The sequence below is a fragment of the Bombyx mori genome, chromosome 23, assembly GCF_030269925.1.
Source record: "Bombyx mori chromosome 23, ASM3026992v2".
Classification (NCBI taxonomy): Eukaryota; Metazoa; Arthropoda; class Insecta; order Lepidoptera; family Bombycidae; genus Bombyx; species Bombyx mori.
The window spans coordinates 20,097,501-20,122,094 of record NC_085129.1 but is presented as its reverse complement, the minus strand read 5'-3'; the positions used below and the strand labels follow the sequence as shown (position 1 = coordinate 20,122,094).

Sequence of the window (24,594 nt, the reverse complement as noted above, 5' to 3'; positions counted from 1 at the left end):
TTTCCAAATTTTAAACTCTATATTGCTCCCCTGTAATGTTGCAAAAATGTCGCTTAAACCAAATAGCCTTTCACCCGTCGATATAATTTCAATAGAAAACGCGAAATTAAACCTTAAATTAATTCTAATTACGTCTAACGTAAAATCAAAAAAAAATCTATAAAATTCTACCCACAAAACTTCGTATCAACAACTATCGCATTACCGCAGGACGCGCGGTTATGATCAACACGCGACAAGTCTACCATTCGTCCTTGCAAGGATGCGTGCACGACCTTCGCGTAGCCAGTTCCACAACTAAACCACAAACAGACCGGTTCTTGCAGTTCCTTACTTCATTCCGGTTAGTGCGTTTCGCTCTAACAATAACATCCTCTCTCTCTTTCGCACGTGAGCATATTAACCCCTTTTATTTTCACATATTTTTTCGCAGATTTTTAAAATAAAGTACCTTATAAAGAATCAATGGTAAATTCAACAGCAAAATAATTTTAAAATGCTTATTTATAAATGTTATTATTAACTTATTAAAAACGTTAATGTCGCTAAGACACGTCCGTATAGGTCGATGACTAATACCTGTAATCAAACTACGCAATAGTCGGTATTTCGACGCTTCACACTTTATACGCATTAATTGAGAGTCGATCTGAGTCGATGCATCGAAGGTTCACGTTGGCGGCTGACAAGCTTTCGATATCGGCTCGATTCTGTGCTATAATTAAATAGCACCATGCTTTATTAGATTTATTTAAAAGTTTTAATTATTAGGGTTGCCTTCACTACGAATTGACGTAAAGAGTAAGTTTTTTAAAAATATCGTATGTGTTTTATTATTGTGTTATGTTTGTTTAATAGTAATTTAAGATGTTTAAATTATGTTTTTATTCATAAATCACTAATAAATTGGAAGGTATTTTTTGATTCACCTGTTAGAATAGAATTATTACGTCAGAATCACAGATAACCACTACCCTGCTTATTTCTACCGTGAGACAGTAATGCGTTTCGGTTTGAAGGGTGGGGCAGCCGTTGTAACTATAGTCGGATTTTTTATTAGACGAAGTAAACTGACGTTTACTGTGTTGTCAGGTTTTGATGAAATAAAAATAGTGTTGTGACAAAGTGAACGATTGAAAAAACTCCTGAATTAATGAAATTGCCTCGATTGTCTAGTGAATAGTTAGTGTGCCGAACTGCCGATATCGGGCACGGGGTTCGAATTTTAGCCGTGCTTTGTACATACCAACGAGTTTTCGACGAAACATTATGTTCCTATGGTATCTACCTGTACTGAATACGGAGTGTTTTAAACATTAAGAAAAACATTGCGAGGAAGCTTGTAAGACTGTCCTATTTCCAATGCATCATATAGTTGAAACTATAGATGTATAAAATATAACAATTATAGGTACATAGGTAATGAAAATAAAAAAAAACTGATTGTAGTTACATACTACTAGTAACATATTATTATATTGGATCACTTTAATACAATTTTATTGTAAAATATAAATAATATTCTTTTATAGTTTGAAATTAATGATTAACTCTTCACACTCATTGTTCATTTATGTGATTGAACGAGAACTGAACGCATCACTATTACTTTAAATATAGCAACATTATTTCACAAAGTGACATTAGCTACTGTCAGCTGGCTTCGTCTAATTAAAAATCCGACTATATACTTGAGACCTTAGAACTTACATCTCAAGGTGGGTGGCGCATTTACGTTGTGGATGTCTATGTGCTCCAGTAACCACTTAACACCAGGTGGGCTGTGAGCTTGTCCACGCACATAAGCAATAAAAAAAAAAACAGCTTAGGTAGGAAAAAAGTAATCATTATTGCCGATAAGTCTACCTGCAGTCTAAACAGTACAGTCTAACACCTTATTGATAGATCTTCAATGTGATTGTCTCTGTATCTTTCTCGGCTCTAAGCCCACCTAGTGTTAAGTGGTTACCAGAGCTCATTGACGTCAACGCCGTAAATGCCGTGACCGACCGAGACATGACATGACATGATTTTTTTTATTGCTTAGATGGGTTGACGAGCTTACAGGCCACCTGGTGCTGAGTGGTTACTGGAGCTCATAGACTTCTACAGCGTAAATGCGCCACCCACCTTGAGATATAAGTTTTAAGGTCTCATGTATAGTTACAACGGCTACCCAGCCCTTCAAATCGAAACGCATTACTGATTCACAGCAGAAATAGGCGGCTTGCTGGTACCTACCCGCGCGACGCAAAGACATGACATTACATATGTCTCCGCTTTAATTGAACAAAATCGACTGCCCTTCAAATTGCTTCACAGTAGACATATAGGGCGGTGGCACCTACCCGTGCGGACTTACAAAATTCCCTACCACCACTAAAAATATTATGCGGTAGAAATAATGTAATCCAGGTTCCTGTTCCTCTCCAAGCACCATCATCGTATCTCTTTCTATGTTACATTGGCCACCAGTTTCTGCAATATTTTGTGACTGACCCGATATCCTATTATCACCAGGTGAGCTGTGAGGTTATCGGCAATGCGCAACCTTACGTTATGATAAAGATAAAGACAGCACGTCTGTCTATTTCGAGTTCAACTCTTATAACTCTGTTGTCATACGAATGATAACTAGTGTTCGCCAAATAGTCGAATTATACGACCATAATTAATTTAAATTATAAGTTTGACCATTTATGGTTCTATTGTCAAGGACTATACGTCTATAATCACAGATTTCGGCAAGACTATACTGTAGAGACTGTAGACAAACAATATTAATCTATTCTTAATTTGACCAGAGATTTTAACAATAAACAAAAGCGTATATACTCGTGTATATGTCATTGTATTTAATGTGTTTTTATGCATAACTTTTAAAAAAATTAGCATTCTGCACTCCTTTTTTATGTTTGAGAAGTTACTGGTGGCCCGGAGGCCTTTCCAGTTTTACCAGGACAAGTGGGCGAGCAAGGGCTCAGACAGGAGGGGTGAGATTTGCTAACAGCTACCTGAGCACCTCCAAAGGAGACCTAACAACTCAAGAGTAGCTGCTTCCGAATGAATCTACTACCGGATCGAAATCGCGACCCGCTGAGATGAGCCGGCGAGAAACTCAGCGGGCTGATGTTTAGGTTAAGTTCCATGTAGAACTCTTTGTCGAGTTCGACGAGTACGGCTACCGGGGTCCCTACTCCTAGTGTTAGAGCTAAAGGTGTCTAATGTCAGGGTTATTGGATCTGATGGATCCGGAAGGACGTGTCACTCCTTCTCTATATTCTCTATAAGTGTGGGAACTTTCAATTTTATTTCCTCCGGCTGCGCAATTTTATGTTGGAGAAGCCACAATTATTAACACCATCCTCAGACATCGTAGGGGCGAATAGAGTGATCGAGCTAAGAGAAATATTGAGTACACCAATCACGTTTGTTGTCTTAGAACAATCTAGAAATCTTCTCTTGACGTTAGCAAACGAAAACGAATGACAGTTCTTAGGACGGAGGCCCCGCATTTCAAGAAGGCCGGTTAGTAAGTGTGATGGCGTCTACGCGCGTCTATCGGCTAGGCTCTGATAATACGCGATGGTTCTGCCATCTCTCGGGAATCGTGCTGCGTTTCCTTTAGCTACCAAACTAATACATAATATAACGATAACAAACGCGCAGACAAAGAGCAAACAAATCTGTTCATCACACAATGTTTGCCCGATGCAAGAATCGAACCCAGGACGCTCGGCACAACAGTCAGGGTCGCTAACCACTGCGCCACCGAGTCACGAACACAGCACGATAACTCCGTGAGCCATCCCTATGAACAGACTAATAACGTGCAGGAAATAAAAGTTTTTGTTGCTTTTAAAAAAATAGCAGCTAATAAAAACGTAACAACGTTATAACATAATAAGCATTGACAAAAAAATGTTTAATATATCCGCGTTTAATTGAGTGCGGCATTAAAATTATCATTAGCTTATTAAGTTTTATTTATTTATTTCCTGTGTAAAATTATGGTTATCATTGAATTTTGCAAGTTTTTATGTATAAGTATAATTGTTTTTGTTCAAATGCAGAAAGATGATTTGTACAGTACTCGAAAATCAATGTCACATTTAACATAATCAATTAAGCAATTGTTTTTTCCGGCCAATAGACATGCCCATGGACAGCACGAATGCCATCTCACACCTTGGTGCTTGAGACAGAATTATTATATTAATCTATAGGCGTAAAACGTGTCGCTTAGAGATGTTGAGTGTGCATCAATAATTTTAAGCAAATATATGTATGTCGGCGCAAATATGACTATTTACCTACTAATCATCAACTAATTACTCTGTGATAAGAAATTGATGTTAAACAGTCCCTTTTATTGTAATTTCAATACTTTAAAATCTTGTAAACACGCTCACGTGTTTAATACTCGTAAACACGCTGACGTGTACGAAGTCCTATAAATACGGCCGTGTTGTCTAGCGTTGATTCATTCGTGTCCGAGCCGTAGCACAGTACGGATCTCTCTGTAACGTTGTTATGCTTCTCGTGCAATATACGCAGTTCTCTTGAAGTTTTGTTTTGGAAGCCCAAACATGAGTCATCGTCGAGAACTTAATGACCGTGACGTCAGCAATGGTGACGTCACACTTTTTAAAAACATTCCTTCAGCGTTTCTCCTCCGTCATCAGAAGTGGGATCACATGCCGCCTCCGCTCAGCAACAACCTGGAGACCATTTAACCATATCGGCGGAAGAAGACTACCCTCCAGCAACAGCCGATGAGCCTATACATCTACTCCACAAATCAGCATGGTCGAGCAACAAAATCAACACTCAAAGATAAGTTTTTATTTTTAATTACCAAAATTACACCACAACATAAGTACCACAGTGTACGCCCACTACATAAGTACCACAGTGTACGCCCGCTACATAAGTACCACAGTGTACGCCCGCTACATAAGTACCACAGTGTACGCCCGCTACATAAGTACCACAGTGTACGCCCGCTACATAAGTACCACAGTGTACGCCCGCTACATAAGTACCACAGTGTACGCCACAACATCACACTACACAACATCCTTATCCGAACACCTTAAATAAATCTACGAGAACCGCCGAGAACTCTACGAGAACCGCCGAGAACCCTACGAGAACCGCCGAGAACCCTACGAGAACCGCCGAGAACCCTATGAGAACCGCCGAGAACCCTACGAGAACCGCCGAGAACCCTACGATACCCTCCGAGAACCCTACGATACCCTCCGAGAACCCTACGATACCCTCCGAGAACCCTACGATACCCTCCGAGAACCCTACGATACCCTCCGAGAACCCTACGATCAAATCGCATTAATAATTCTCAAACCTTCATAGTTACAAGTAACGCAAGTATAACAGATGCGCTACTCAGAGAAACTTTTTATTCCTACAGGTCAATGAGAATCAAAGAAAAACCTACGAGAATCAACGAGGCCGGTGCAGAGCACGCACCGCCTGTCAGTATGGCCGTGTCGGCGCAAATATGACTATTTACCTACTGATCATCAACTAATTACTCTGTGATAAGAAATTGATGTTAAACAGTCCCTTTTATTGTAATTTCAATACTTTAAAATCTTGTAAACACGCTCACGTGTTTAATACTCGTAAACACGCTGACGTGTACGAAGTCCTATAAATACGGCCGTGTTGTCTAGCGTTGATTCATTCGTGTCCGAGCCGTAGCACAGTACGGATCTCTCTGTAACGTTGTTATGCTTCTCGTGCAATATACGCAGTTCTCTTGAAGTTTTGTTTTGGAAGCCCAAACATGAGTCATCGTCGAGAACTTAATGACCGTGACGTCACACTTTTTAAAAACATTCCTTCAGCGTTTCTCCTCCGTCATGTATAATAAGCGACATTTTAGCAACTTTACAGGCGAGCCATTTAAAGTTTAATATTTGGTAAAAATATCATGACAAAAAAAACTTCTTCAGCTATTTGAATGGAGTAAACCGGATTGAAGTTCAATTAAAAATATCGAATCGTTGATGCTGATACCAAATAAAACGGACCTTTAATTACAAAGATAAATGTCGCCTAAACTAAATAGTTTTTGACCCCTCGACATCATAAACTATTTTTATGCATATTATTACCCCAGTTATTTATGACAGTGGTAACGCGACTTATACGAAAGAATGTCCACTGGGGATTCAATCCGAAACGCTTTACTGCTTTACGGCAGAATTAAGCAGCGTGGCGGTACCTACTTGTGGGGACTCACAAGACGTCCTACCACCAGGAAATACGCGATTTATAACTTTTGCAGGTTTGATTTTTGTTACACGCTGTTTTTCCTTCACCGTGGGAATCATTCGACAATATTTGTGAAGTCTAACTAACAGAAAAATCAGTAGCCGCTTGCTGGATTCGAACTCCGGCGCAATCGCGTCGCCCGATACGAATGCACCGGGCGTCTTATCCTTTAGGCCAAGACGATTCAAAAATCTTTAGCCTCTATTCCGAGAGCGAGATAAAAGTGAAAGTGAAAGCGCTCACACAACACAAGTGTTGGTGATTCGAAAACCATGCTTTTTCTAAATTCTATTTTAAATAATATAACAGCTCAAGTGTTTATCCATTAGCTAATTTTGATGTCATCCCTAGTGCATGGACATTGTAACTTTTAAATCGATTTTTTTTTACTTAGATAATTAATTGAATATATTTATCTACGAGTATATTGTTACCTTTAAATTTCAAGCATATTCGTTTATTGATTTTTACTACCTACCCGCATCGGGGCTTAATAGACCTTGAAATCCAACCTTTAAAATCGTGACTAAATGATAAGACGACGCTCGGTATGTGCACAATGATCACACTGAATATGTATTTTTAATTGCCCGTGTAGGCAGACGAGCATACGGCCCACCTGATGTTGAGTGGTTACCGGCGGTCATGGACGTCAGCAATGCCAGGGGCCGAGCCAAGCCACTGCCTACAAGTACTATACTACCCACCTATTTGGGAACTACAAATGAAAAACAGGAACCTAGGCAACTACTATCAGTGGTAGCGTGTATTAATCACGCATGGATAGGTAGTGCAGTGAATCCTATTTCCATCTCATTCTGGACCACCGGTATGCTAAAATCAAGCCTATTTCTATCCCATTCCAGACCACCAGTATGCTGTATGTTATTCCTTCATTGTGTTAAGTGCAGAATTAATTATTACAATCGGTACTGATAGTGACAATGAAAATGAAGAGTGGCATACCATTGTAGTATGAGTAAGTTATGCGAAGAAATTTAGTATGAAAGTATACGGTAATGTCAAGAGACACACTTGGATGGATTGTATGAAAGGGGATATGCGAGAGACAGGTGTGAGTGCAGAAATGACGTTTGATACAGCTATTCTTAACTAGGTTAAGTAATTGAGAAAACTAAGAGTAATTACAAAGTACAATGATACACTGTCCTAATTAAGTTAACCTATTTCATTATAAAACTGTATACAATGAGCAGGTAAAATGTAGATGCAACATTTAATGCAGAATACAATTAAACATTAGCGCGAGTAAAGATTACTTAGGGCAAAGATTAAGCGGTTGATAGTTGTGTCTGCAGACCTGAATTGAAAAAGGAGATATGCTGCCCCGACCCACATAGCGGGATAAGGAAATAAGAAAATAATAATTGCATCGCTCCATACGTATACACCAAGCGTTTATTTTTTAAGCCACAACGATTTAATATGTTTTCTATTTATAATTCAGTCTATACATGTCCACTGGTGGACATAGGCCTCCCCAAGGTTCGCAACAATAACCAGTCTTGCCCAGCCTGCATCCAGCGGGTTCCCGAGACTTTTAGCAGGTCGAGCTCACCTCGTGGGAGGCCTACCCACGCTACTCAAGAGCATTTCGGCTCCAGCGGCCCTCTGTTCTACTACTACCCACTGCCACTTCAATCTTGTAATCTTTCGGGCTTTGTCAGTTGAGTGACTCTGAGTCTTCTGAGGAGGCTTGTAGCCAGCTATCACCATACCATATCCATGATAACCAAACAATATAACGTTTAAATCTAAATGACACTTACCTCATAGGCCGGCATGTGAATACTATCCCTGATGAGGGGAGCGCTATTCTTCGGTCCAATAAAAGCCATTTTCTCATTTTAAAAATCACACACAAATTAACAGTTTATATTAATAGAATAGTTTTTTAACGTTCATTGTTTTAACTGCTGTTTTGGTTACGCATGTTTTTTTTAACACAACAGCAACGCGACGTGCTCTATTTAAAAAAAAAAAAACTATATATGGCACTGTTCTCTCGAATTCCGGTCAGATCTTCGTTGAGTTTCGACGAGGTCACATTAATTACCACTTGTTTTCAATTACCGCGTTTTTTGTGCATCATCCTTGCGAACGGATGATGTTTCTATAACCGATTATTTTTTGTACAAATTTGAGGTACTACTCGTACGTAGAGTAATAATAGAGTTATCATGATATTTGTGTATTAAGTTATAATCGAATAAACCATACAAACTGAAGCCCAGAAGGAAAACCTTTTGACGGATACAGACGGGCTCGATGACGTTGCAATTTCATTGACATGACAAGGTCCTTTAAACTCTAGGGCTCTGAAAACATCCTTGGGCCCACGGTCGTACAGTCGCGGACCAGTCCCACATACCCCGCGCGCCCCCTAGGTGCGGGGACCTCGTAGGAGGTTGGGTCCCCGGCCCCATAATAAATAAATATATAAAAAGCTTTTTTAAACTCAAACTTGTGGCTGCATAACGAGGAAGATATGCAGAACAATGTTCCAACAACGCACAGAATTTGCTCTGTTTCTGTCGCAAAGCAACCGCACAAGTTAATAGAAAGTCGCATAGTCCAACATACTTGACATTTCGACCTAGAGCCTAAGGCGGAGTCGATACGCGCGACTCCGTCATGCCAGCGAGATTTTTATCCAAAAATAAAAATACTATAAAAACGAATGTTATGGCGAATATTTTGGCAAACTTCCAAAGGCCTATCAAAAGAAATTCAGCGCAAAGATCCATTTATCAGTCAGCGAGACTCATAGACTAACAACCTCAAAATGTTGGACTTATGCGCAATGTGCCAATCCACCGCACGTATGAAAACAGTAGACATCGGCAATTCCGGGAACACAATCCTGCAAAGGCTACATTAAAAATGTTCTCTCCATGCTTTAAGTGTGCAATAAAATATACTCTTTTCAATCTACGCAATATTTCACTGTTACTTTTCGCAAAAGGTATTGAACGGTTTCACTTTCTACAAACCAGTGTTACAGAGAACTGGATCCTACGCTGATCGCGTCTATGTTCTCTAAATCAGTGAATTTTTGTGCTTGTTAAATCCAAAGCCTGGGCTTTAAACTTGGCCTAGAGTTTCGAGCAACTTAAGGTCCTTCTCGTAGGAGACGGAATTTTCGAAATGTATATTTAGCCAAGTGAATTCCAAAAATTCCCTTCGGTTCACGCGTTGATGTAAATGGAACCAATTTATAATTTAATCTCGCTTTTATTACTCCCATTACGTCATTTCAAAAGTGCCCAATATTTTGCAGTTTCCTTGGTCGCAGAAAACTAAGTTGTTATCCATTGATATTTGAATTTGCTGAATTTAGTTTATCCGTAAAACGTAACAATCAGTACGTATAATTACTTGTTTAAATTCCTCCGCTCAATCCACAAAGTCGAACAACTTCAGCTTTCAAGAAGCAATGCGGTATGTGTGAAAGCTTCACGAGGGAACGAGAGCTTTAAAACTACTAATGGAACCGATGCGGCTTTTGTTTCAAAGTTGGAAATGTTTCGAGACGACTTGCCGCTTTCGAGCAAAATGTTTTTAAGTGTACCGTTTGGCTGTCGGCAGTGGCATGCCAATTCAACCAATGTAGTCCCAACGGCTTTGACATGTCAGAACCAAAATATGAGATTGCTAAATGTTCACCGTCGACCGAAAAGCGCATTGGAGATATGAATAAGATTGATTAAAGTCACCTATGTACCTATTCGCCGTTAGCCTAAGAGGCTAATCCAGCTACGCGTGGAAGGGAAGGTGAGCTCACGGGCTCAACCTGCGAAAATTTGCTAACATTAGCCCTAGCAAGAGCAGTACTTCGCTGGATCTACCAACGGATCGGAATCGTGACCCACTGAGAAGATCCGACGAAGCCTACAACGTAAGGCTGCAATCTGTAAAAGACCTTTGACCAGCATTCGAACTGACGTCTTCCGACTTAATAGCGAAGTATCATAATCATCATGCCCTCTAATTTTCTTTAAATAGATTACTAACTAGAGTTCTTTGAGAATTTATCATATTTTAGTGACATCAAAATCAGCCGCGTGATTCATTGCAACGTATTCCGCTATTTTTCGTTTTAATTTTGGTTTATAAGCTTGAAAATCCATGTCTAATTTAATTAAATATTAGCAAAATTTGAATAACATACAAGGGCCGTGTAATAACAAGATTACAGATTAGACATCGACCGCGTAAATGCCACCACTTACCTTGAGATATAAGTTGTAAGGTGTCAGTTTTTACAATACAACCGCTGCCCCACCCTTCAAACTGAAACGCATTACTGCTTCACGTCAGAAATAGGCAGGGCGTTGGTACATACTCGTGCGGACTCACAATCCGTCCTACTACCAGTAAATGTCATGTCAATATTACACAACGAATCTTATTATGTTTAATTAACTGTAATTTTACGAACATTACGTATATGGCCACGCCGTTAGGACGACAGGAAAAGTCGCCACTTTAGAGCGGATGTGACGAAGAATGGTAAACCGTAACGCCATATTTGTATTGCAATTTAATTGGAATACGTTTGTTGGATTTTATGTGACAATTATATGGTTATGTGAATTGATAATGTGGCTTAGGCACACAAGTATTTTTTGTTTAATAAGTTTAATATTTGCATTAATACATTCCGTACCAAACATTAAATGTCACATCTACACTTTACCTAATCTTTGTACAGAGTCGTTTAATAAAATAGGCTAATTAATCTTCCTAATTAAGACAGTCTATCATTGTACTTTACAATATCACCTCTTAAACGAGTACACCGGGCGTCTTATCCTTTAAGCCAAGACGACTACTTTGTGGGTTTTTTTCTTACCTATGCTGTTAGCCTCGAGGGATAACCGGGCGAAAGGTTTTCTCAATTACTTAACCCAGTACAGAATAATAACATTGACACTTAAAACGGAAGAAGGGTCTTTGAATCGCCGACAGTAAAAGCGCTCTTAATAAGTTGTGATCCATTTATTATTAAGACATAATTAACAGCGCCAGTTGCATAATTTTAATGGGTATAAGAAATGGGAAATTCGTGAGAGGTTGTATTGTTTTCAAAAACCATTTCCAAAGCATACCTTGGCGTGGTATTTTATTTAGTTATCATTAATTCTAGACATGATTACTTGGTATTACTCTCCACGACTTGTATACGTCGGGTTTTCGAGTTTTTCGGTCACGTTGCGAGGAACAAGGGTGACAATCTTGAAAAACTACTCATCACCGGTAAAGTGGAAGGAAAGAGCCCTAGGGGGCATAGTCCCGTGCGCTGGTCTGATCAAATTAAGGCGACATTAGACTCCAGCATCAGTGTCGCTATCCACTGCGCAGAAAATGGAGGATTATAGGCCAAACTAAAGTGCTTCGTAAAGGTCACGACCCTCAGCACGGAATAACACGATGCAAGGAGGAGAAGGAGACATGATTAAAACCTAATTTTACGGTTTTCATCTCGCATCTTTATCAGAAACTTTACAATTTTCGTTGTCACTAACGAATCTCTTTATTTATTTATTTCAAAATTCCCCTTTATCATTGTAGCAAGGTAACAAAGCTGCGACAGCGTTAGGCAATAAAGACCTGAGCTGCATGCGTGTGGGCGTAACGACGGGCGATGTCTTACAGCTAAATGAGGATATGATTTCATTCGCATTATCCAATCTCGGTGCCCGGTCGTTTCCATGGTCAAACAGTTGATGATCATAACAAACACGTGACAATCTCGAACTTGATATACTAGAATTATAATATTATTGGTAGGTTCGTTAACCCACTGAGTTTCTCACCGGATCTTCTCAGTGGGTCGCGTTTCCGATCCGTTGGTAGATTCTGCGAAGCACTACCCTTGCTAGGGCCAGTGTTAGCAACTCTCCCGGTTTGAGCCCCGTGAGCTCACCTACACGTTAGGGTGAAGCTGAAATAGCCTCTCAAGGCTATAAGCATAGGTAGGTTATAAAAAAAGTAGCTTAGTTTGTTCTTTTATATTTCGAGTTTAATTCTGGTATTTTTTGGTCCTTCCTTCAAGGAGGGTTTCTGTCACGATCTCAACTGTAGGTACGGCGCCACAGGAGGCCGAGTCATCGCATGACCATCACTTAGGAACGTCAGGGACGCAGATTAGCTACTGCACCACGCCAATCAGTTCTCTTAAGGCCTCCAGAAAAGAGCATGCGGGAAAAACCAGTACAGTGTTGGTGGAGGCAGACATATCGCCCAAAAATACACTATGAATGGAACGGAAAGGACCAAGCGAGCACTGGTTCTGCTTCGAAATCGGTGCATTGAGATGACGGAAAGATTTTGCTACTACAACCATTCCCCAGTATGGTATACAACAAAGTCGCTTGGTAGATCTGAAACGTGCCGTGGCGTCGGACCACCATGCATCACCACGCTATGATAGTGTGGCTGTATGATATAGTATGGCGGGGCAGCCGTTGTAACTATACTGAGACCTTAGAACTTATATCTCAAGATGGGTGGCGCATTTACGTTGTAGATGTCTATGGGCTCCAGTAACCACTAAACACCAGGTGGGCTGTGAGCTCGTCCACTCATCTGAGCAATATAAAAAAGGCAGACAACGTGACCCACCTCGGAAGAGAGGTCTTCTTCTTTGGAGAGGTCTTTTAGTTGAATACAAGCGGCTCGATCGACCTCAACACCCACAAACTCAAAGCCCATATTGCATTAGACTGAACGCAACACTGACGACCCACAAACACCCAACCTAAATCCACAAACGAATTTCGTAACATCAATTATCATATAACCATTGAAAAAAATTATTATATATGTGTATATGTATAAACATTATGCCAATAATTTACATAATGTATGCGGTAAGTTCATTATGTATGTTAATTATTGTAACGCCTACTAAATACTGTTTTTATTTAAACTATTTAAACAACACGTATCTACTACTGTCATTGTGGCTATGATTTTCCCTGCCTATTCGCTGGAAGCCTAAGAGGCTATTCCGGATACGAGCTGATGAGTAGGTGAGCTCACGGGCTCGACCTGAGAGAATTTGCTAACACTGGCCCTAGCAAGAGCTTCGCTGAATCTACAACCGGAGCGGAATCGCGACCCACTGAGAAGATCCGGCGAGATTGTATTGTCAAAACTATTCGATTTTCAGCATGATTGTACTGTATCAAATACCGCTTCCTTGTAATTCTTTTGAGGGTTGATATAAGTCACTGGTGATAGGACCTCTTGTGAGTCCGCAATGGTAGATACCACCGCTCGGCATATTTCCCCCGTGAAGCAGTAATGCGTTTCGGTTTGAAGGATGGGGCAGCCGTTGTAACTATACTGAGACCTTAGAACTCATATCTCAAGATGGGTGGCGGCATTTACGTTATAAACGTCTACTAGCTGGATACCGACTGCAGCGCCATCGATTTGTAAATCTAAGCCATCCAGGGTGCTACCCAAACGCGTACAAAAAAATCATTCAAATCGATGCAGCCATTTAGGAGTTCAGTGACAAACACTCCCACAGAAGAAATATATAGGTATATAAAGATGGGCTCCAGTAACCACTTAACACCAGGCGGGCTGTCAGCTCGTTCACCCATTTATGTAGTAAAAAATTTGAAAAAAAATTATTAAAAAATGGTCGCCAAATTCACTCACGTCTGTAATACAGGCATCGCGATCTCAAGCAATGCAAATGCGCCTTAATATAGAATTCAATTAATTATATTGGTGTTCCCTTTGTTCCTACACGTAATCATAGCGTTGCCTTTAGTTTTCGCTTCTTTTGAAAGTAACAAAAACTACTATTAAAATCTTACGTTATTTTTAATTGTCATAATATCGAGGAGTGAAAAGCTGTTTGGATTAACCGATATTTCGCTTAACACGCGACATTTATCTTTGTAATTAAACATCCTTGTTATTCAGTCTTACCAGCAGCAGATCGATGTTTTGAATTGAACTTCAATTAAATTTACCTCATTAGCCAAATAACTGAAGAAGTTTTTGTGTTATGAGTCTTCTTCTTCTCAATTGTGTCACTCTTGACAGAATAGTCATGTAGTGTTGGAGGGGGCAGACTTGATGCGTGTCACGAAGTCCCCCCATTATGATACTCTTTCCAAAATTTAAACCTTAAATGACTCTCCTGTTAAGTTGCAAAAAATGTTGCTTAAATCAAATAACCTTTCACCCCTCGATATTATTTCCCATGTTTCGTATAGTTTCCGTGGTCACGGAGAACTTCGTCCTTGTCTGAGCTAGTTAAAGTGGCTTCAATTGTAACCATGCAATCGATCATACCTAAATCCTGAAAACTGCCATTCAGACACAGTGCGTTTTCAGAGATCTTTTTTGCCAGGTACCATCCGGCTTTGGAATGAGCTCCCCTCTACGGTGTTTCCCGAGCGCTATGACTTATCCTTCTTCAAACGAGGCTTGTGGAGAGTACTTAACGATAGGCAGCGGCTTAGCTCTGCCTCTGGCATTGCTGAAGTCCATGGGCGACGGTAACCACTCACCATCAGGTGGGCCGTGTGCTCGTCTGCCTACAAGGGCAATAAAAAAAAGACACCTGGAGAAAAAATGCTTATCAAACCAGACACGGCCTTCAGTAATGAAGACGCAGACACAGAAAGACGAAAAAGAATCCATTATAAAAACATCAAAAAGTCAGTTTTTAAACGATCTTGTATACGGAAAAACGTGGAAAACACGTGTCTCACGCGATATGCCGTGACTAAAACCGATTTCTGTGGCCGGTAACACTGATGATGCACGGTCGATACAGCTCAACCAAGAACCTTACTTTTCTTGGTCTTTCACCTAAAGTTATCGTCACTGTAGCCCATAGACAACGGAAAGTTAAAGCCGCTTCCAACAACCTCGAAACGTAAATAGTTTATTCATAAATACTAACAGAACTAGTTTATCGAATAAAAGTCAAATAAAAACGCAACGCCGATAATAATACCAAATAGAAGCGCACACAACATTTAATGCAAGCCTAGAAAAGAAAAAGTTTTCATAACATTACGAAATCGATTTTTTTACTACGAACAGAATCTCACTCTAGAAATGTCAGACTTTTTGGCGGGAATGCGTGGCGCGAAATTGTCTGAATTGTTTTATTTTGTTAATTTAGTGTTTCTTCCGGTTTAAATGTGTAATAACGGTGGTTTATTATTAACTATATTGTATCTGTTTAAGTGCACGAGTGTGTACAAATAAAACAAAGTCCACTGAAAAAATCTCAGTAAATGACCACCATTTTACTAAGACTATATTTCATCCCATATCATCTCATCTCATTTCATTTAATTTCATCCCAGTTGATTAATGTCTGAAATTAATCATCTTCATTTCATTTCATTTTATTTCACTCCATATTATCATTTTTCATAAAAATAAGAATATAAATTAAAAGGTCGTAGTTACCAGGTTCCCATATTTACTCTGCACTACCTTTGGTCGACCGGTAGAAAATGTTTTAAGGCATTAAATCCACCAATGTAGATAAATACATGAAGTGTAATAAATAAATAACAGAACGTCAATGTCAGGGGTGAAAAAAGAAAAACTGGTTTATACATTATATGCAAATAATACAATGAAGTAGGAAACCTATGGAAATGAAACGTCAACCAAAATTTCGTGCCACTGTGACGTCATCTGGCCACAAAACATGGCGGCTTTAGTGCTGTACAAAAGATTTCAATGTTATCAGGTTTTATCGATAAACGTTCTTGGCTCATTTTATTTTAAATATTGTTGAGTATTATTTATTTGTAGAATTTATACTTTAATGGGAAGTAAGTAGGTATATTGTTATGTGCAAATATGATATGATTTAGATGGGTGAAATCTAAGACAAGTTCGTCCTTCGAATTTGCCAAGTAAACGATATGATGATTTTTAAAAGTTGCTACACTGATTTTATAAAGTTGTCGTTTGTCGCAAAACATAAAGATATGGCGTAGTTCAAAGCCATCAGCCCATTTCTAGCATGCTAAATGTTATCGTATTTTGTGTACGTGTTTTTCTTAGACTATAACAATCTATTTTAATTGTGTTGCTGACTCTAAAGTCCGTAACATACTACCGCAGCGCACCCCAAGGAAGGTGCGCCGCACCATTTGAATCACTTTCGCTTGAGAGTGATTCAAATTTTAAACTTATCAAGGGACCGCGTGAAAAAAAAAAACACCTACAGAACATTTATTCATTAATTACAAACGTCATTCCTTGTGACTTCCTCTCTAAAATCACTTAATTATTAAATATTTAACAAATTTACAATAGTGTTTTCCTCACTGCGGAATAAAACTATTTTATTTAAATAGTTCCGAAGAGATTTTGTCGGTAACCTTTTTCCCGAAATATCTAAACAGAATGTCTAAATATGTTTTGATGACATATTTTAAAGTGGTATTTATGATTAGTGTCATGATCAATAGATTCCGACCGAAAAATGGATTTTTCGGATGAGGGCTCCATAATGAATTTAAATACATATAGATAATAGTTTTAGGGCACCGACTTTCTTGAGATCCTATAAAATACGTTTTAATTATTATTTTTGTATGTTTTAAGCATGATAAATTATGAAATTTTATATAATCAATCATATTAAATCGATATCAAAGTCAATAAATAATGTACAACCCAAAACAGACGGCCGAACTGACGTGACAATGACATTTGGCGCGCTAAACATGGCGGATTTTCGGCCTCATTAGACGGAGACGGAGATATTTACGTATATTCATGTTTCATTTTATGTACGCACTGAAATACTGTTATATTGTTTTCCTGCGAGTTAAAGTGCTGAGTAAGAACGAGATAGATATATGTTTATGTATGTGCCTTCAAAATGGGTGCTATTTATATAAGCAATTGTACGTATAGAACAATATGTCGTGTCCCTACTATATAGGTCTATGAAATAATATAATTAAATACAAGGCAACGATTTATTGTTTTTTATTAAACTTAAAATCGCAAAGAAAGAAAACAAAACGAATGAATATGCTTTTGTCTTTAAATTTCGGAGGACACAGAATTCCTCGGAGATATTAGTCACATGCAGCTCTTTATTAGGCCTCTCTTATCTCTGTATATGATCGACAAACTATGATAAACTCTATATGAACTATGGAACTAGAGGGTTCAGTTGCGAGGAAAATGGGTGAAAACTTGCAATTTCCAATACCCGTTGCCTGATTTTGGCGTCAGCCATCTCTGCAAATCCTGTTCTAACTATCCCAATGTTCAATCCATATTTTTAGATGACGACACTTAAACACGGTAATAACAAAGCAATTTTTGAAGTGATAGCTTCTTATGGGATGTTAAACCGCTTCGTTACGTGACGCGTTACGGCCTCAGTCTGTCTGGCATCCCTTTCTCTTTCACGCAAACTACAGCGGTACTGAGAACATATGAGTCGTCTATTATCAAAGGTAGCAATCTGTGCATTTGGACAAAACAAATGTTATTGATATGTCAATACAGATTGATTTGAATATAATCGTCTCCTTCAAAGAATACGGTTCAAAACCTGCATTAAATAAAGGTTAATAGTTAACCTGTTATTTATCTAAGATGTCGTTCCGAAGAGTTTTGTGACTGCCGATGGAATACAAAGTCAATAATTCGTTTTTCTGATTTACCAATCATTGTCCAAAAGTCAGATTGCCGCCTTTGATAATAGTCGACTCATATGTAGCTCTTAACTATTAATATATTTTGTTCAAGTAATGTTACCATTTTCCCTTATATTTTCATATTAATATACATATAAGTTTTTCTCTAGCTAAACAATTTCAATATGAAATAGTTCCACTTAGATTAGTTTAAGTCATCACTTCTGTCGGACGTCCAGATACGCACACATTTTTTATTTAATTAACCCAAATTCTTTTTGACAACAAACCCACTCTAGTTTTAAACCGCAGAAAGGCTCCATAACAAAAACATAGTTCTGTGATAGTTTTATCTAAATCCTCTCTGGTTTGCTTTCGTCGTAATCAAACATTAGATATGATACTACTTCTCCATTATGGATGAAGCTAATATGGTACTTTTTTATTTATTACCCTTGTAGGCAGACGAACATTTGGCCCACCTGATGGTGAGTGGTTACCGTCGCCCATGGACTTCAGCAATGCCAGGGGCAAAGCCAAGCCGTTGCCTCCCGCTTAATACTCTCCACTCCACACGCCTCGTTTGAAGAAGGACATGTCATAGCGCTCGGGAAACACCGCAACTAAAAAACTTTTTTTACGTATAATAATTAAAACTACTTTTACGGTTCAATCTCGCGTTTTCTCTCTCTCTCTTTCTCTCTCTCTCTCCCTTTTTCTCTCTCTCTCTTCCTAGCTATTCATCCCACATGATGGCGGGGTCAGCTTTCCTTATTTTCCCTTCCACTTCGCTCTGTCTTCGACATCCTCCTCAGCAACATTGCATTCACACCTATCCTTCAGCACTACTTTTTTCCAACTTGTCATGGCTCTAGGTCTCCAATCAAGATCAAGCAGCAGTGCCAAATTTCCGACCTTTACTAATATAATTACTTTATTTCTGATTACACAGTTTTCGCGGTCGCGGATATATTCAAGTTATAGCCTCGTGAGCTCACCTAATCGCCCAGTTACGCTGGCATACTTTGGCATATTTCAACGGTAGGCAGCGACTTGGCTCTGCCTCTGGTATTGCTGAAGTCCATGGGCGACGGTAACCACTCACCATCAGGTGGGCCGTATGCTCGTCTGCCTACAAGGGCAATAAAAAAAAAGCATAGCTCTATAAGTTACCAGATTAGGTAGAAAAAAAAAGTGGTCAGTGACCACTTAGCTTCTGTTCGCCGACATTAATTAAGTATCGTGCTAAATACCATCTAATTTCCTATATAGAAAACAATTCTAGTAATTTACGTTAACAAGTCTACGATAATACCGCGTGCACACCGTCTCTAAATCATTTTACGCAAACACAAAAGTCGCACAGAATGATAAATCTGAGGTAATTGTTTATTTAACACAGTTACGTCGCGGTGCCGATGTATGTACTTCAAATCCAAGTCGACAAATGTAAACACAATAAAAACAAAACAAAAAAAACATCTCCAACCTTAATATTCGATCAGCGAACCCGAAAATTATCTTGGCTTCCCGAAACGAGACATCTCTATTCGTGGCAAGATATTTAAAAAAATAAAATAAAATAAGACAATAATAAAATAAGACCACGCTATATTTATAAACATTAACAAAAGCAAAACATTAACTGTCCCCTTCACACTCATAAGCTAGACCGCGCGAGAGAGAGATGGGCAGACTTTTCATGATGCGCATCAGTGCGACGTCACGCCGCGCGCTTATTCACATACACCACACAAGCGCAACGTGTGAATGTGTTGAACGCGAGCTACATGGTAGGCGGAGTGGGCGTGTTAGGTTTTATTTTCGTTACGGAATTTCTTGATTCGGTCGCCGCGCTCAAAGCCCACGATAAAAGTTATGCAATAGCTTGAAAGTCCATTACCTTACAAAAGACTAACTTAAAAATAAATGCTAAATTCACTTACTTTCACCACACATTATACGCATTAATAGAGAGTCGATCTATCGACGGTTCGCGCTCAAAGGCTTAAGTTTTAGAGCGTTTCGATTGAATTCGCTTTATAAAACTCGAGTCATTGGCCCGGGTGACGTAACATCCGTTCTCCAGGGCGACCTTGAGACAACGTGGCTTAATTAGACATCACGCAAGCAGCCAAGCGTGATGATGGCTCCCAGAATACATTAACGCTTCGATAGAAATTTTAGTAAAGGTAAATAAGATAAGTTAATTGGGTCTATATAACCGTTGCCTATTTCTGCTGCATCTTGCGATGTCTATGAGTCGTGATAGGACCATTCGTAATCGCTTATCCGGATGGGTTCGTCTGCCTATCGCCTGCGGTTATCGGAACCGAGATACTTTATAGTCGTCGTGGCCTAAAGGATTAGACGTCAGGTGCGTTCGTGTTGAGCGATGTACCGGTGTTGGAATCCCGCAAGCGAGTACCAATTTCTCTAATGAAATACGTACTTAACAAATGTTCACGATTGACTTCCACATAACATCGTGTCATAAAAATCAAAACCCGCAAAATTATAATTTGCGTAATTACTGGTGGTAGGACCATCTTGCGATTACGCACGGGTAGGTACCACCATCCTGCCTATTTCTGCCGTGAAGCAGTAATGCGTTTCGGTTTGAAAGGTGGGGCAGCCGTTGTGACTATACTTGATACCTTAGAACTCTCAAGGTGGGTGGCGGCATTTACGTTGTAGATGTCTATGGGCTCCGGTAACCACTTAACCACCAGGTGGGCCGTGAGATCGTCCACCCATCTATGCAATAAACAAACACGGCTAGATAATGCGATAATTATCCAGGAAGGCTGTGTCTACATGTGCGAGCTTAGAATGCAGATCTTTCACTGTTTCACCGACTCTAACAAGATGTAGGTTAATACATATTTTAAGAGCGAGAAGGTCGATTTAGTGATGTAACGTCGAATGCATTACGAAAATACCGGTTTTGGTGTGTGTTTTTTTTATTAATTCTCAAAACCGGTTTTTTAATAATACCTGTTCGCTCATTGTAAATTTCCGATGGCGCATTGCGTGAATAGCTCTCTATAATTTTAATATTGTGGTATCTTTGATTCTATTAGGTCAGGTTTTTATAGCGCTATTTAAATTATTACGATCATCAGATCGATTATTTATATTATCGTATAGATGTAAGGAGCATTGTGTACAAATTCAGCACATTTGTCTTGCTTAGTCGTGCCCACATGGCTTACGTTGCAAGCCAGATTTTGTTTCTTTTTACTTGTCTTTTTTATGTATCTTTTTAGCTTGTGATGTGAATGTATTGTGTGCCTAATAAAATAAATAAAAATAAATATATATAGTAAATAAATATATATATACATATAACATTTTTTTTCTTTCACCGGTAGAAGAACCCTTTTTTTAAGTTTGATTGTCTAAGGATTTATTCGTACTACGCACAGACGGTAGATCAGGTCATCATAAAAACGACCTTGCTTGAAGATTTCGCAAAGAAATGACTTATGATTTATACATCACTTTTAATGATTATCTCTGTCCAAGACGAGAACGAATATCATAGGTGTTTTCGATCCAAGCCGAGAACTCTACGGTCTACCACAAACGCGATTCATAAAACATAATTAAAACAGGCTTGACTTAGGCTTTTTGACGAGATATCGTCTTATAAATCAATGAACACCGGCTGCACGCACGAAAAATTGTCACGTTCCGCCTGAGCTTGAGCGTGCAAGCGAGAGCGCGGAACAAGCGATAGAGAGGCACGATCGGCCCAAATGTTGGCTTGTGACACATTTATCTATCTTCTAGCGTGACGTCAGAACTAGCAGTTCAAATAGCTCCGCTACTGACGTTATCACCTAAAACTATCACCCGTAAACCGAATTTATAGACAACCAATTTATTTATTATTGTCATTACATCCCAGTCTTTGGACAGCTATCCTCTCCCACGAATATTGTAAGCATCCGAAATAATGACAATAACACACACGCGAAACTAAATCGTAAGTGTTGCTTTTAATTTATATGAAAACGACAATACAAATCTATATATTATTATATAAAAATGAATTGCTGTTCGTTAGTCTCGCTAAAACTCGAGAACGGCTGGAGCGATTTGGCTAATTTTGGTCTTTAATGATTTGTGGATTTCCAGAGAAGGTTCAAAAGGTAAATAAATATGAAAATGCTCGGAATTAAATAAAAATAACAATTTTGTTTTTCCTTTGATGTGTCCACCGTCGGACGGATTCCTTTTGTTTGTTTTAAGTTTATTTTATGCAAACGTTTAGGTCTTTTATTTATCGATTGAGGCACTACGAAGTCTGCCGGGTCAGCTAGTTACAAATATTTTCTACAATTTCAAAAATAAATATCAAGAAGAAAAGTTTTAAACAAATGCTATACGTACTATCTTTTTTTTTTTATTGCTTATATGAGCTTTAAGTGGTCCTTGTTCACGTCATTACGTCTAGTAAAAATCCGAGAGAATAGTAAATACATAATCTTACATCAAAAAATTTATCCAGTATCGGCTTCAAAGCGACTTACATGCAGTCAGTGGCTTTAAGTACGCATTTCCTAATTCCTTTTACCTAATTATCCTAACAACTATTAGCCCACTTAATGATACAATCAATTAAAATGTCTTCAATACCTAATGATGGGGGTTAGACCTTGCAACATTTAACTTTGAACGAAGCGATTGATAAACTCGCCGATGATAAATATATACACATATGTCGTGGAAAACCACTCAAGTAATATTAAGACATTGTTTTGATTATTAATTTCAATGATAAAATGTTGTTTTGATAAATATTTAAAAAAATAATGTAGGGTAAATGCCGTAACGCCAGAGTATAAAATGGCGGTACGTGGACAGAGTCGGGACGACGGACTTACGGATCCATCAAATTCAATAACCCTTGCATTAGACGTCTTTAGCTCTAACACTAGGAGTAAGGACCCCGGTAACCGTACTCGTCGAACTCGGCAAAGAGTTCGACGTCCTACCTAACCTAAACATCAGCCCGCTGAGTTTCTGGCCGGATATTTTCAGCGGGTCGGGATTCCGATCCGGTAGTAGATTCAATCGCGAAGTAGCTACTCTTGAGTTGTTAGGTCTGCTTTGGAGGTGCTCAGGTAGCTGTTAGCAAATCCCACCCCTCCTGGCTGAGCCCTTGCTCGCCTATCTGCCCTGGTAAAACTGGAAAGGCCTCCGGGCCACCAGTAATCACTCAAACATTTAAACAAAACACTCCACTGTATATGATTCGCACACATCTACACATTGTCACGCTCTTGTGATTTTACGCGAAAATAATTTAATTCGCATTATATCACCGCTAAAATATTCGTATTTCATAATAAGTAATGCAGTGCGTGAGGGTGCATGTTTAGAGATTAACGACAAAGGGAAGATCTTCCACCGAGTAAGTGATATTTATCGGTAGACTGACGGTATTAGGCAGATTCAGCGAAGCTCTTACTAGGGCTAGAGTTAGCAAACTCTCTGAGGTTGAACCCGTGAGCTCACCTACCCACGCGTAGCTTAATTAGCCCCTTAGGCTATCAGCGAATAGTTAAGAAAAGGTTCGAATGCTGTTCGAAACTTGCTTACATGTCATACCGCCCCAAGTGCCTTTTAATTGGTCACCGTAAACTCCATTGAGGTCACTCCAGCTTAAATGAGCAGACATTCGGCGTAGGGTTGTGGCTCGAATTATTACACCCCCTATTCTACCGCGCCTCCTAAATCCATTTTTCCATCGCCATTCCCGCGTCTTCATTGACGCAAATACTATGTGCCTTTTTGCCATTCTACAAAATATGTACTTAAATGTCGTGCTGGAGAAGGATGCTCCGCATATCATGGTCTGGGCATCGCACTAACGCTTCGATCCTAAAAGAACTTAAAATCTCTCAAAAGTCATCAACAGTGCAATTCAGGATTCTCCAATAATTTGGAAACGTATCGCGACGGCTAGCAGTCTATCGAGGAACTCGTTTTGAATTGTTGTTCAGGGTAGGATCAAGGGTAAAACAAACCGTGGACGAAACCCCGTGCGCTGGACTCATCAGATGAAAATCCTTACTAAAACCCCACTTAACGAGTGCCTGTGCCAAGCCTCAGTTCGCGAACTACGAAGAACAGCTGTCAAGGCTTTAATAAACAAGGTTTCTACATGACCACGACTGCTCTGTCAAGAGTAACTGACTATGGTAATGATGATATGTACTTACACAGAACGATAACAAATCTACATTGCATTGTATAATAATGTGCCTATAAAATTGCAACCGTTGAGCCATTATAAGTATAAAACGGAAGAGGAAGAACTTACATACGTGATCATAGAATAACAAAAATAGGTATATTTCAATGCAGTCTTGCCTTGTTTTTCTACTAAACTAGGGCATGTATGCGATGCAATGTTGCCAGTCTTATGGTAGAATTTAATTCCTTACAGAGTCATTTCGGACGCGATACATATTATTTTTATTGTCTTAGAAGATAAGAGCGCAGACAGGACGACCTTATAAGTAAGACATGAGGTCAGAATTACAATAGTTAATTCAACGATTCGTGGTCAAAATTGATAAACTAAAACCAGACT

General features: G+C 39.2%; 1 protein-coding gene across 13 annotated transcripts in view; it reads right to left on the bottom strand.

The window, feature by feature from the left end:
• The window catches only part of LOC101746620 (mitogen-activated protein kinase-binding protein 1), a 116,604-nt gene that overhangs the window by 68,752 nt on the left and 23,258 nt on the right, over positions 1–24,594 (bottom strand). For 2 of the 13 annotated variants that reach the window (XM_062675406.1, XM_062675407.1), the window contains exon 2: positions 8,094–8,290. The exons of the other annotated variants lie outside the window; for them this stretch is intronic. In XM_062675406.1, the coding sequence (XP_062531390.1) occupies positions 8,094–8,162 (69 nt within the window). In that variant the 5' untranslated portion in view covers positions 8,163–8,290. The remainder of the gene's footprint in view (positions 1–8,093; positions 8,291–24,594) is intronic. 13 annotated transcript variants of the gene reach the window in all.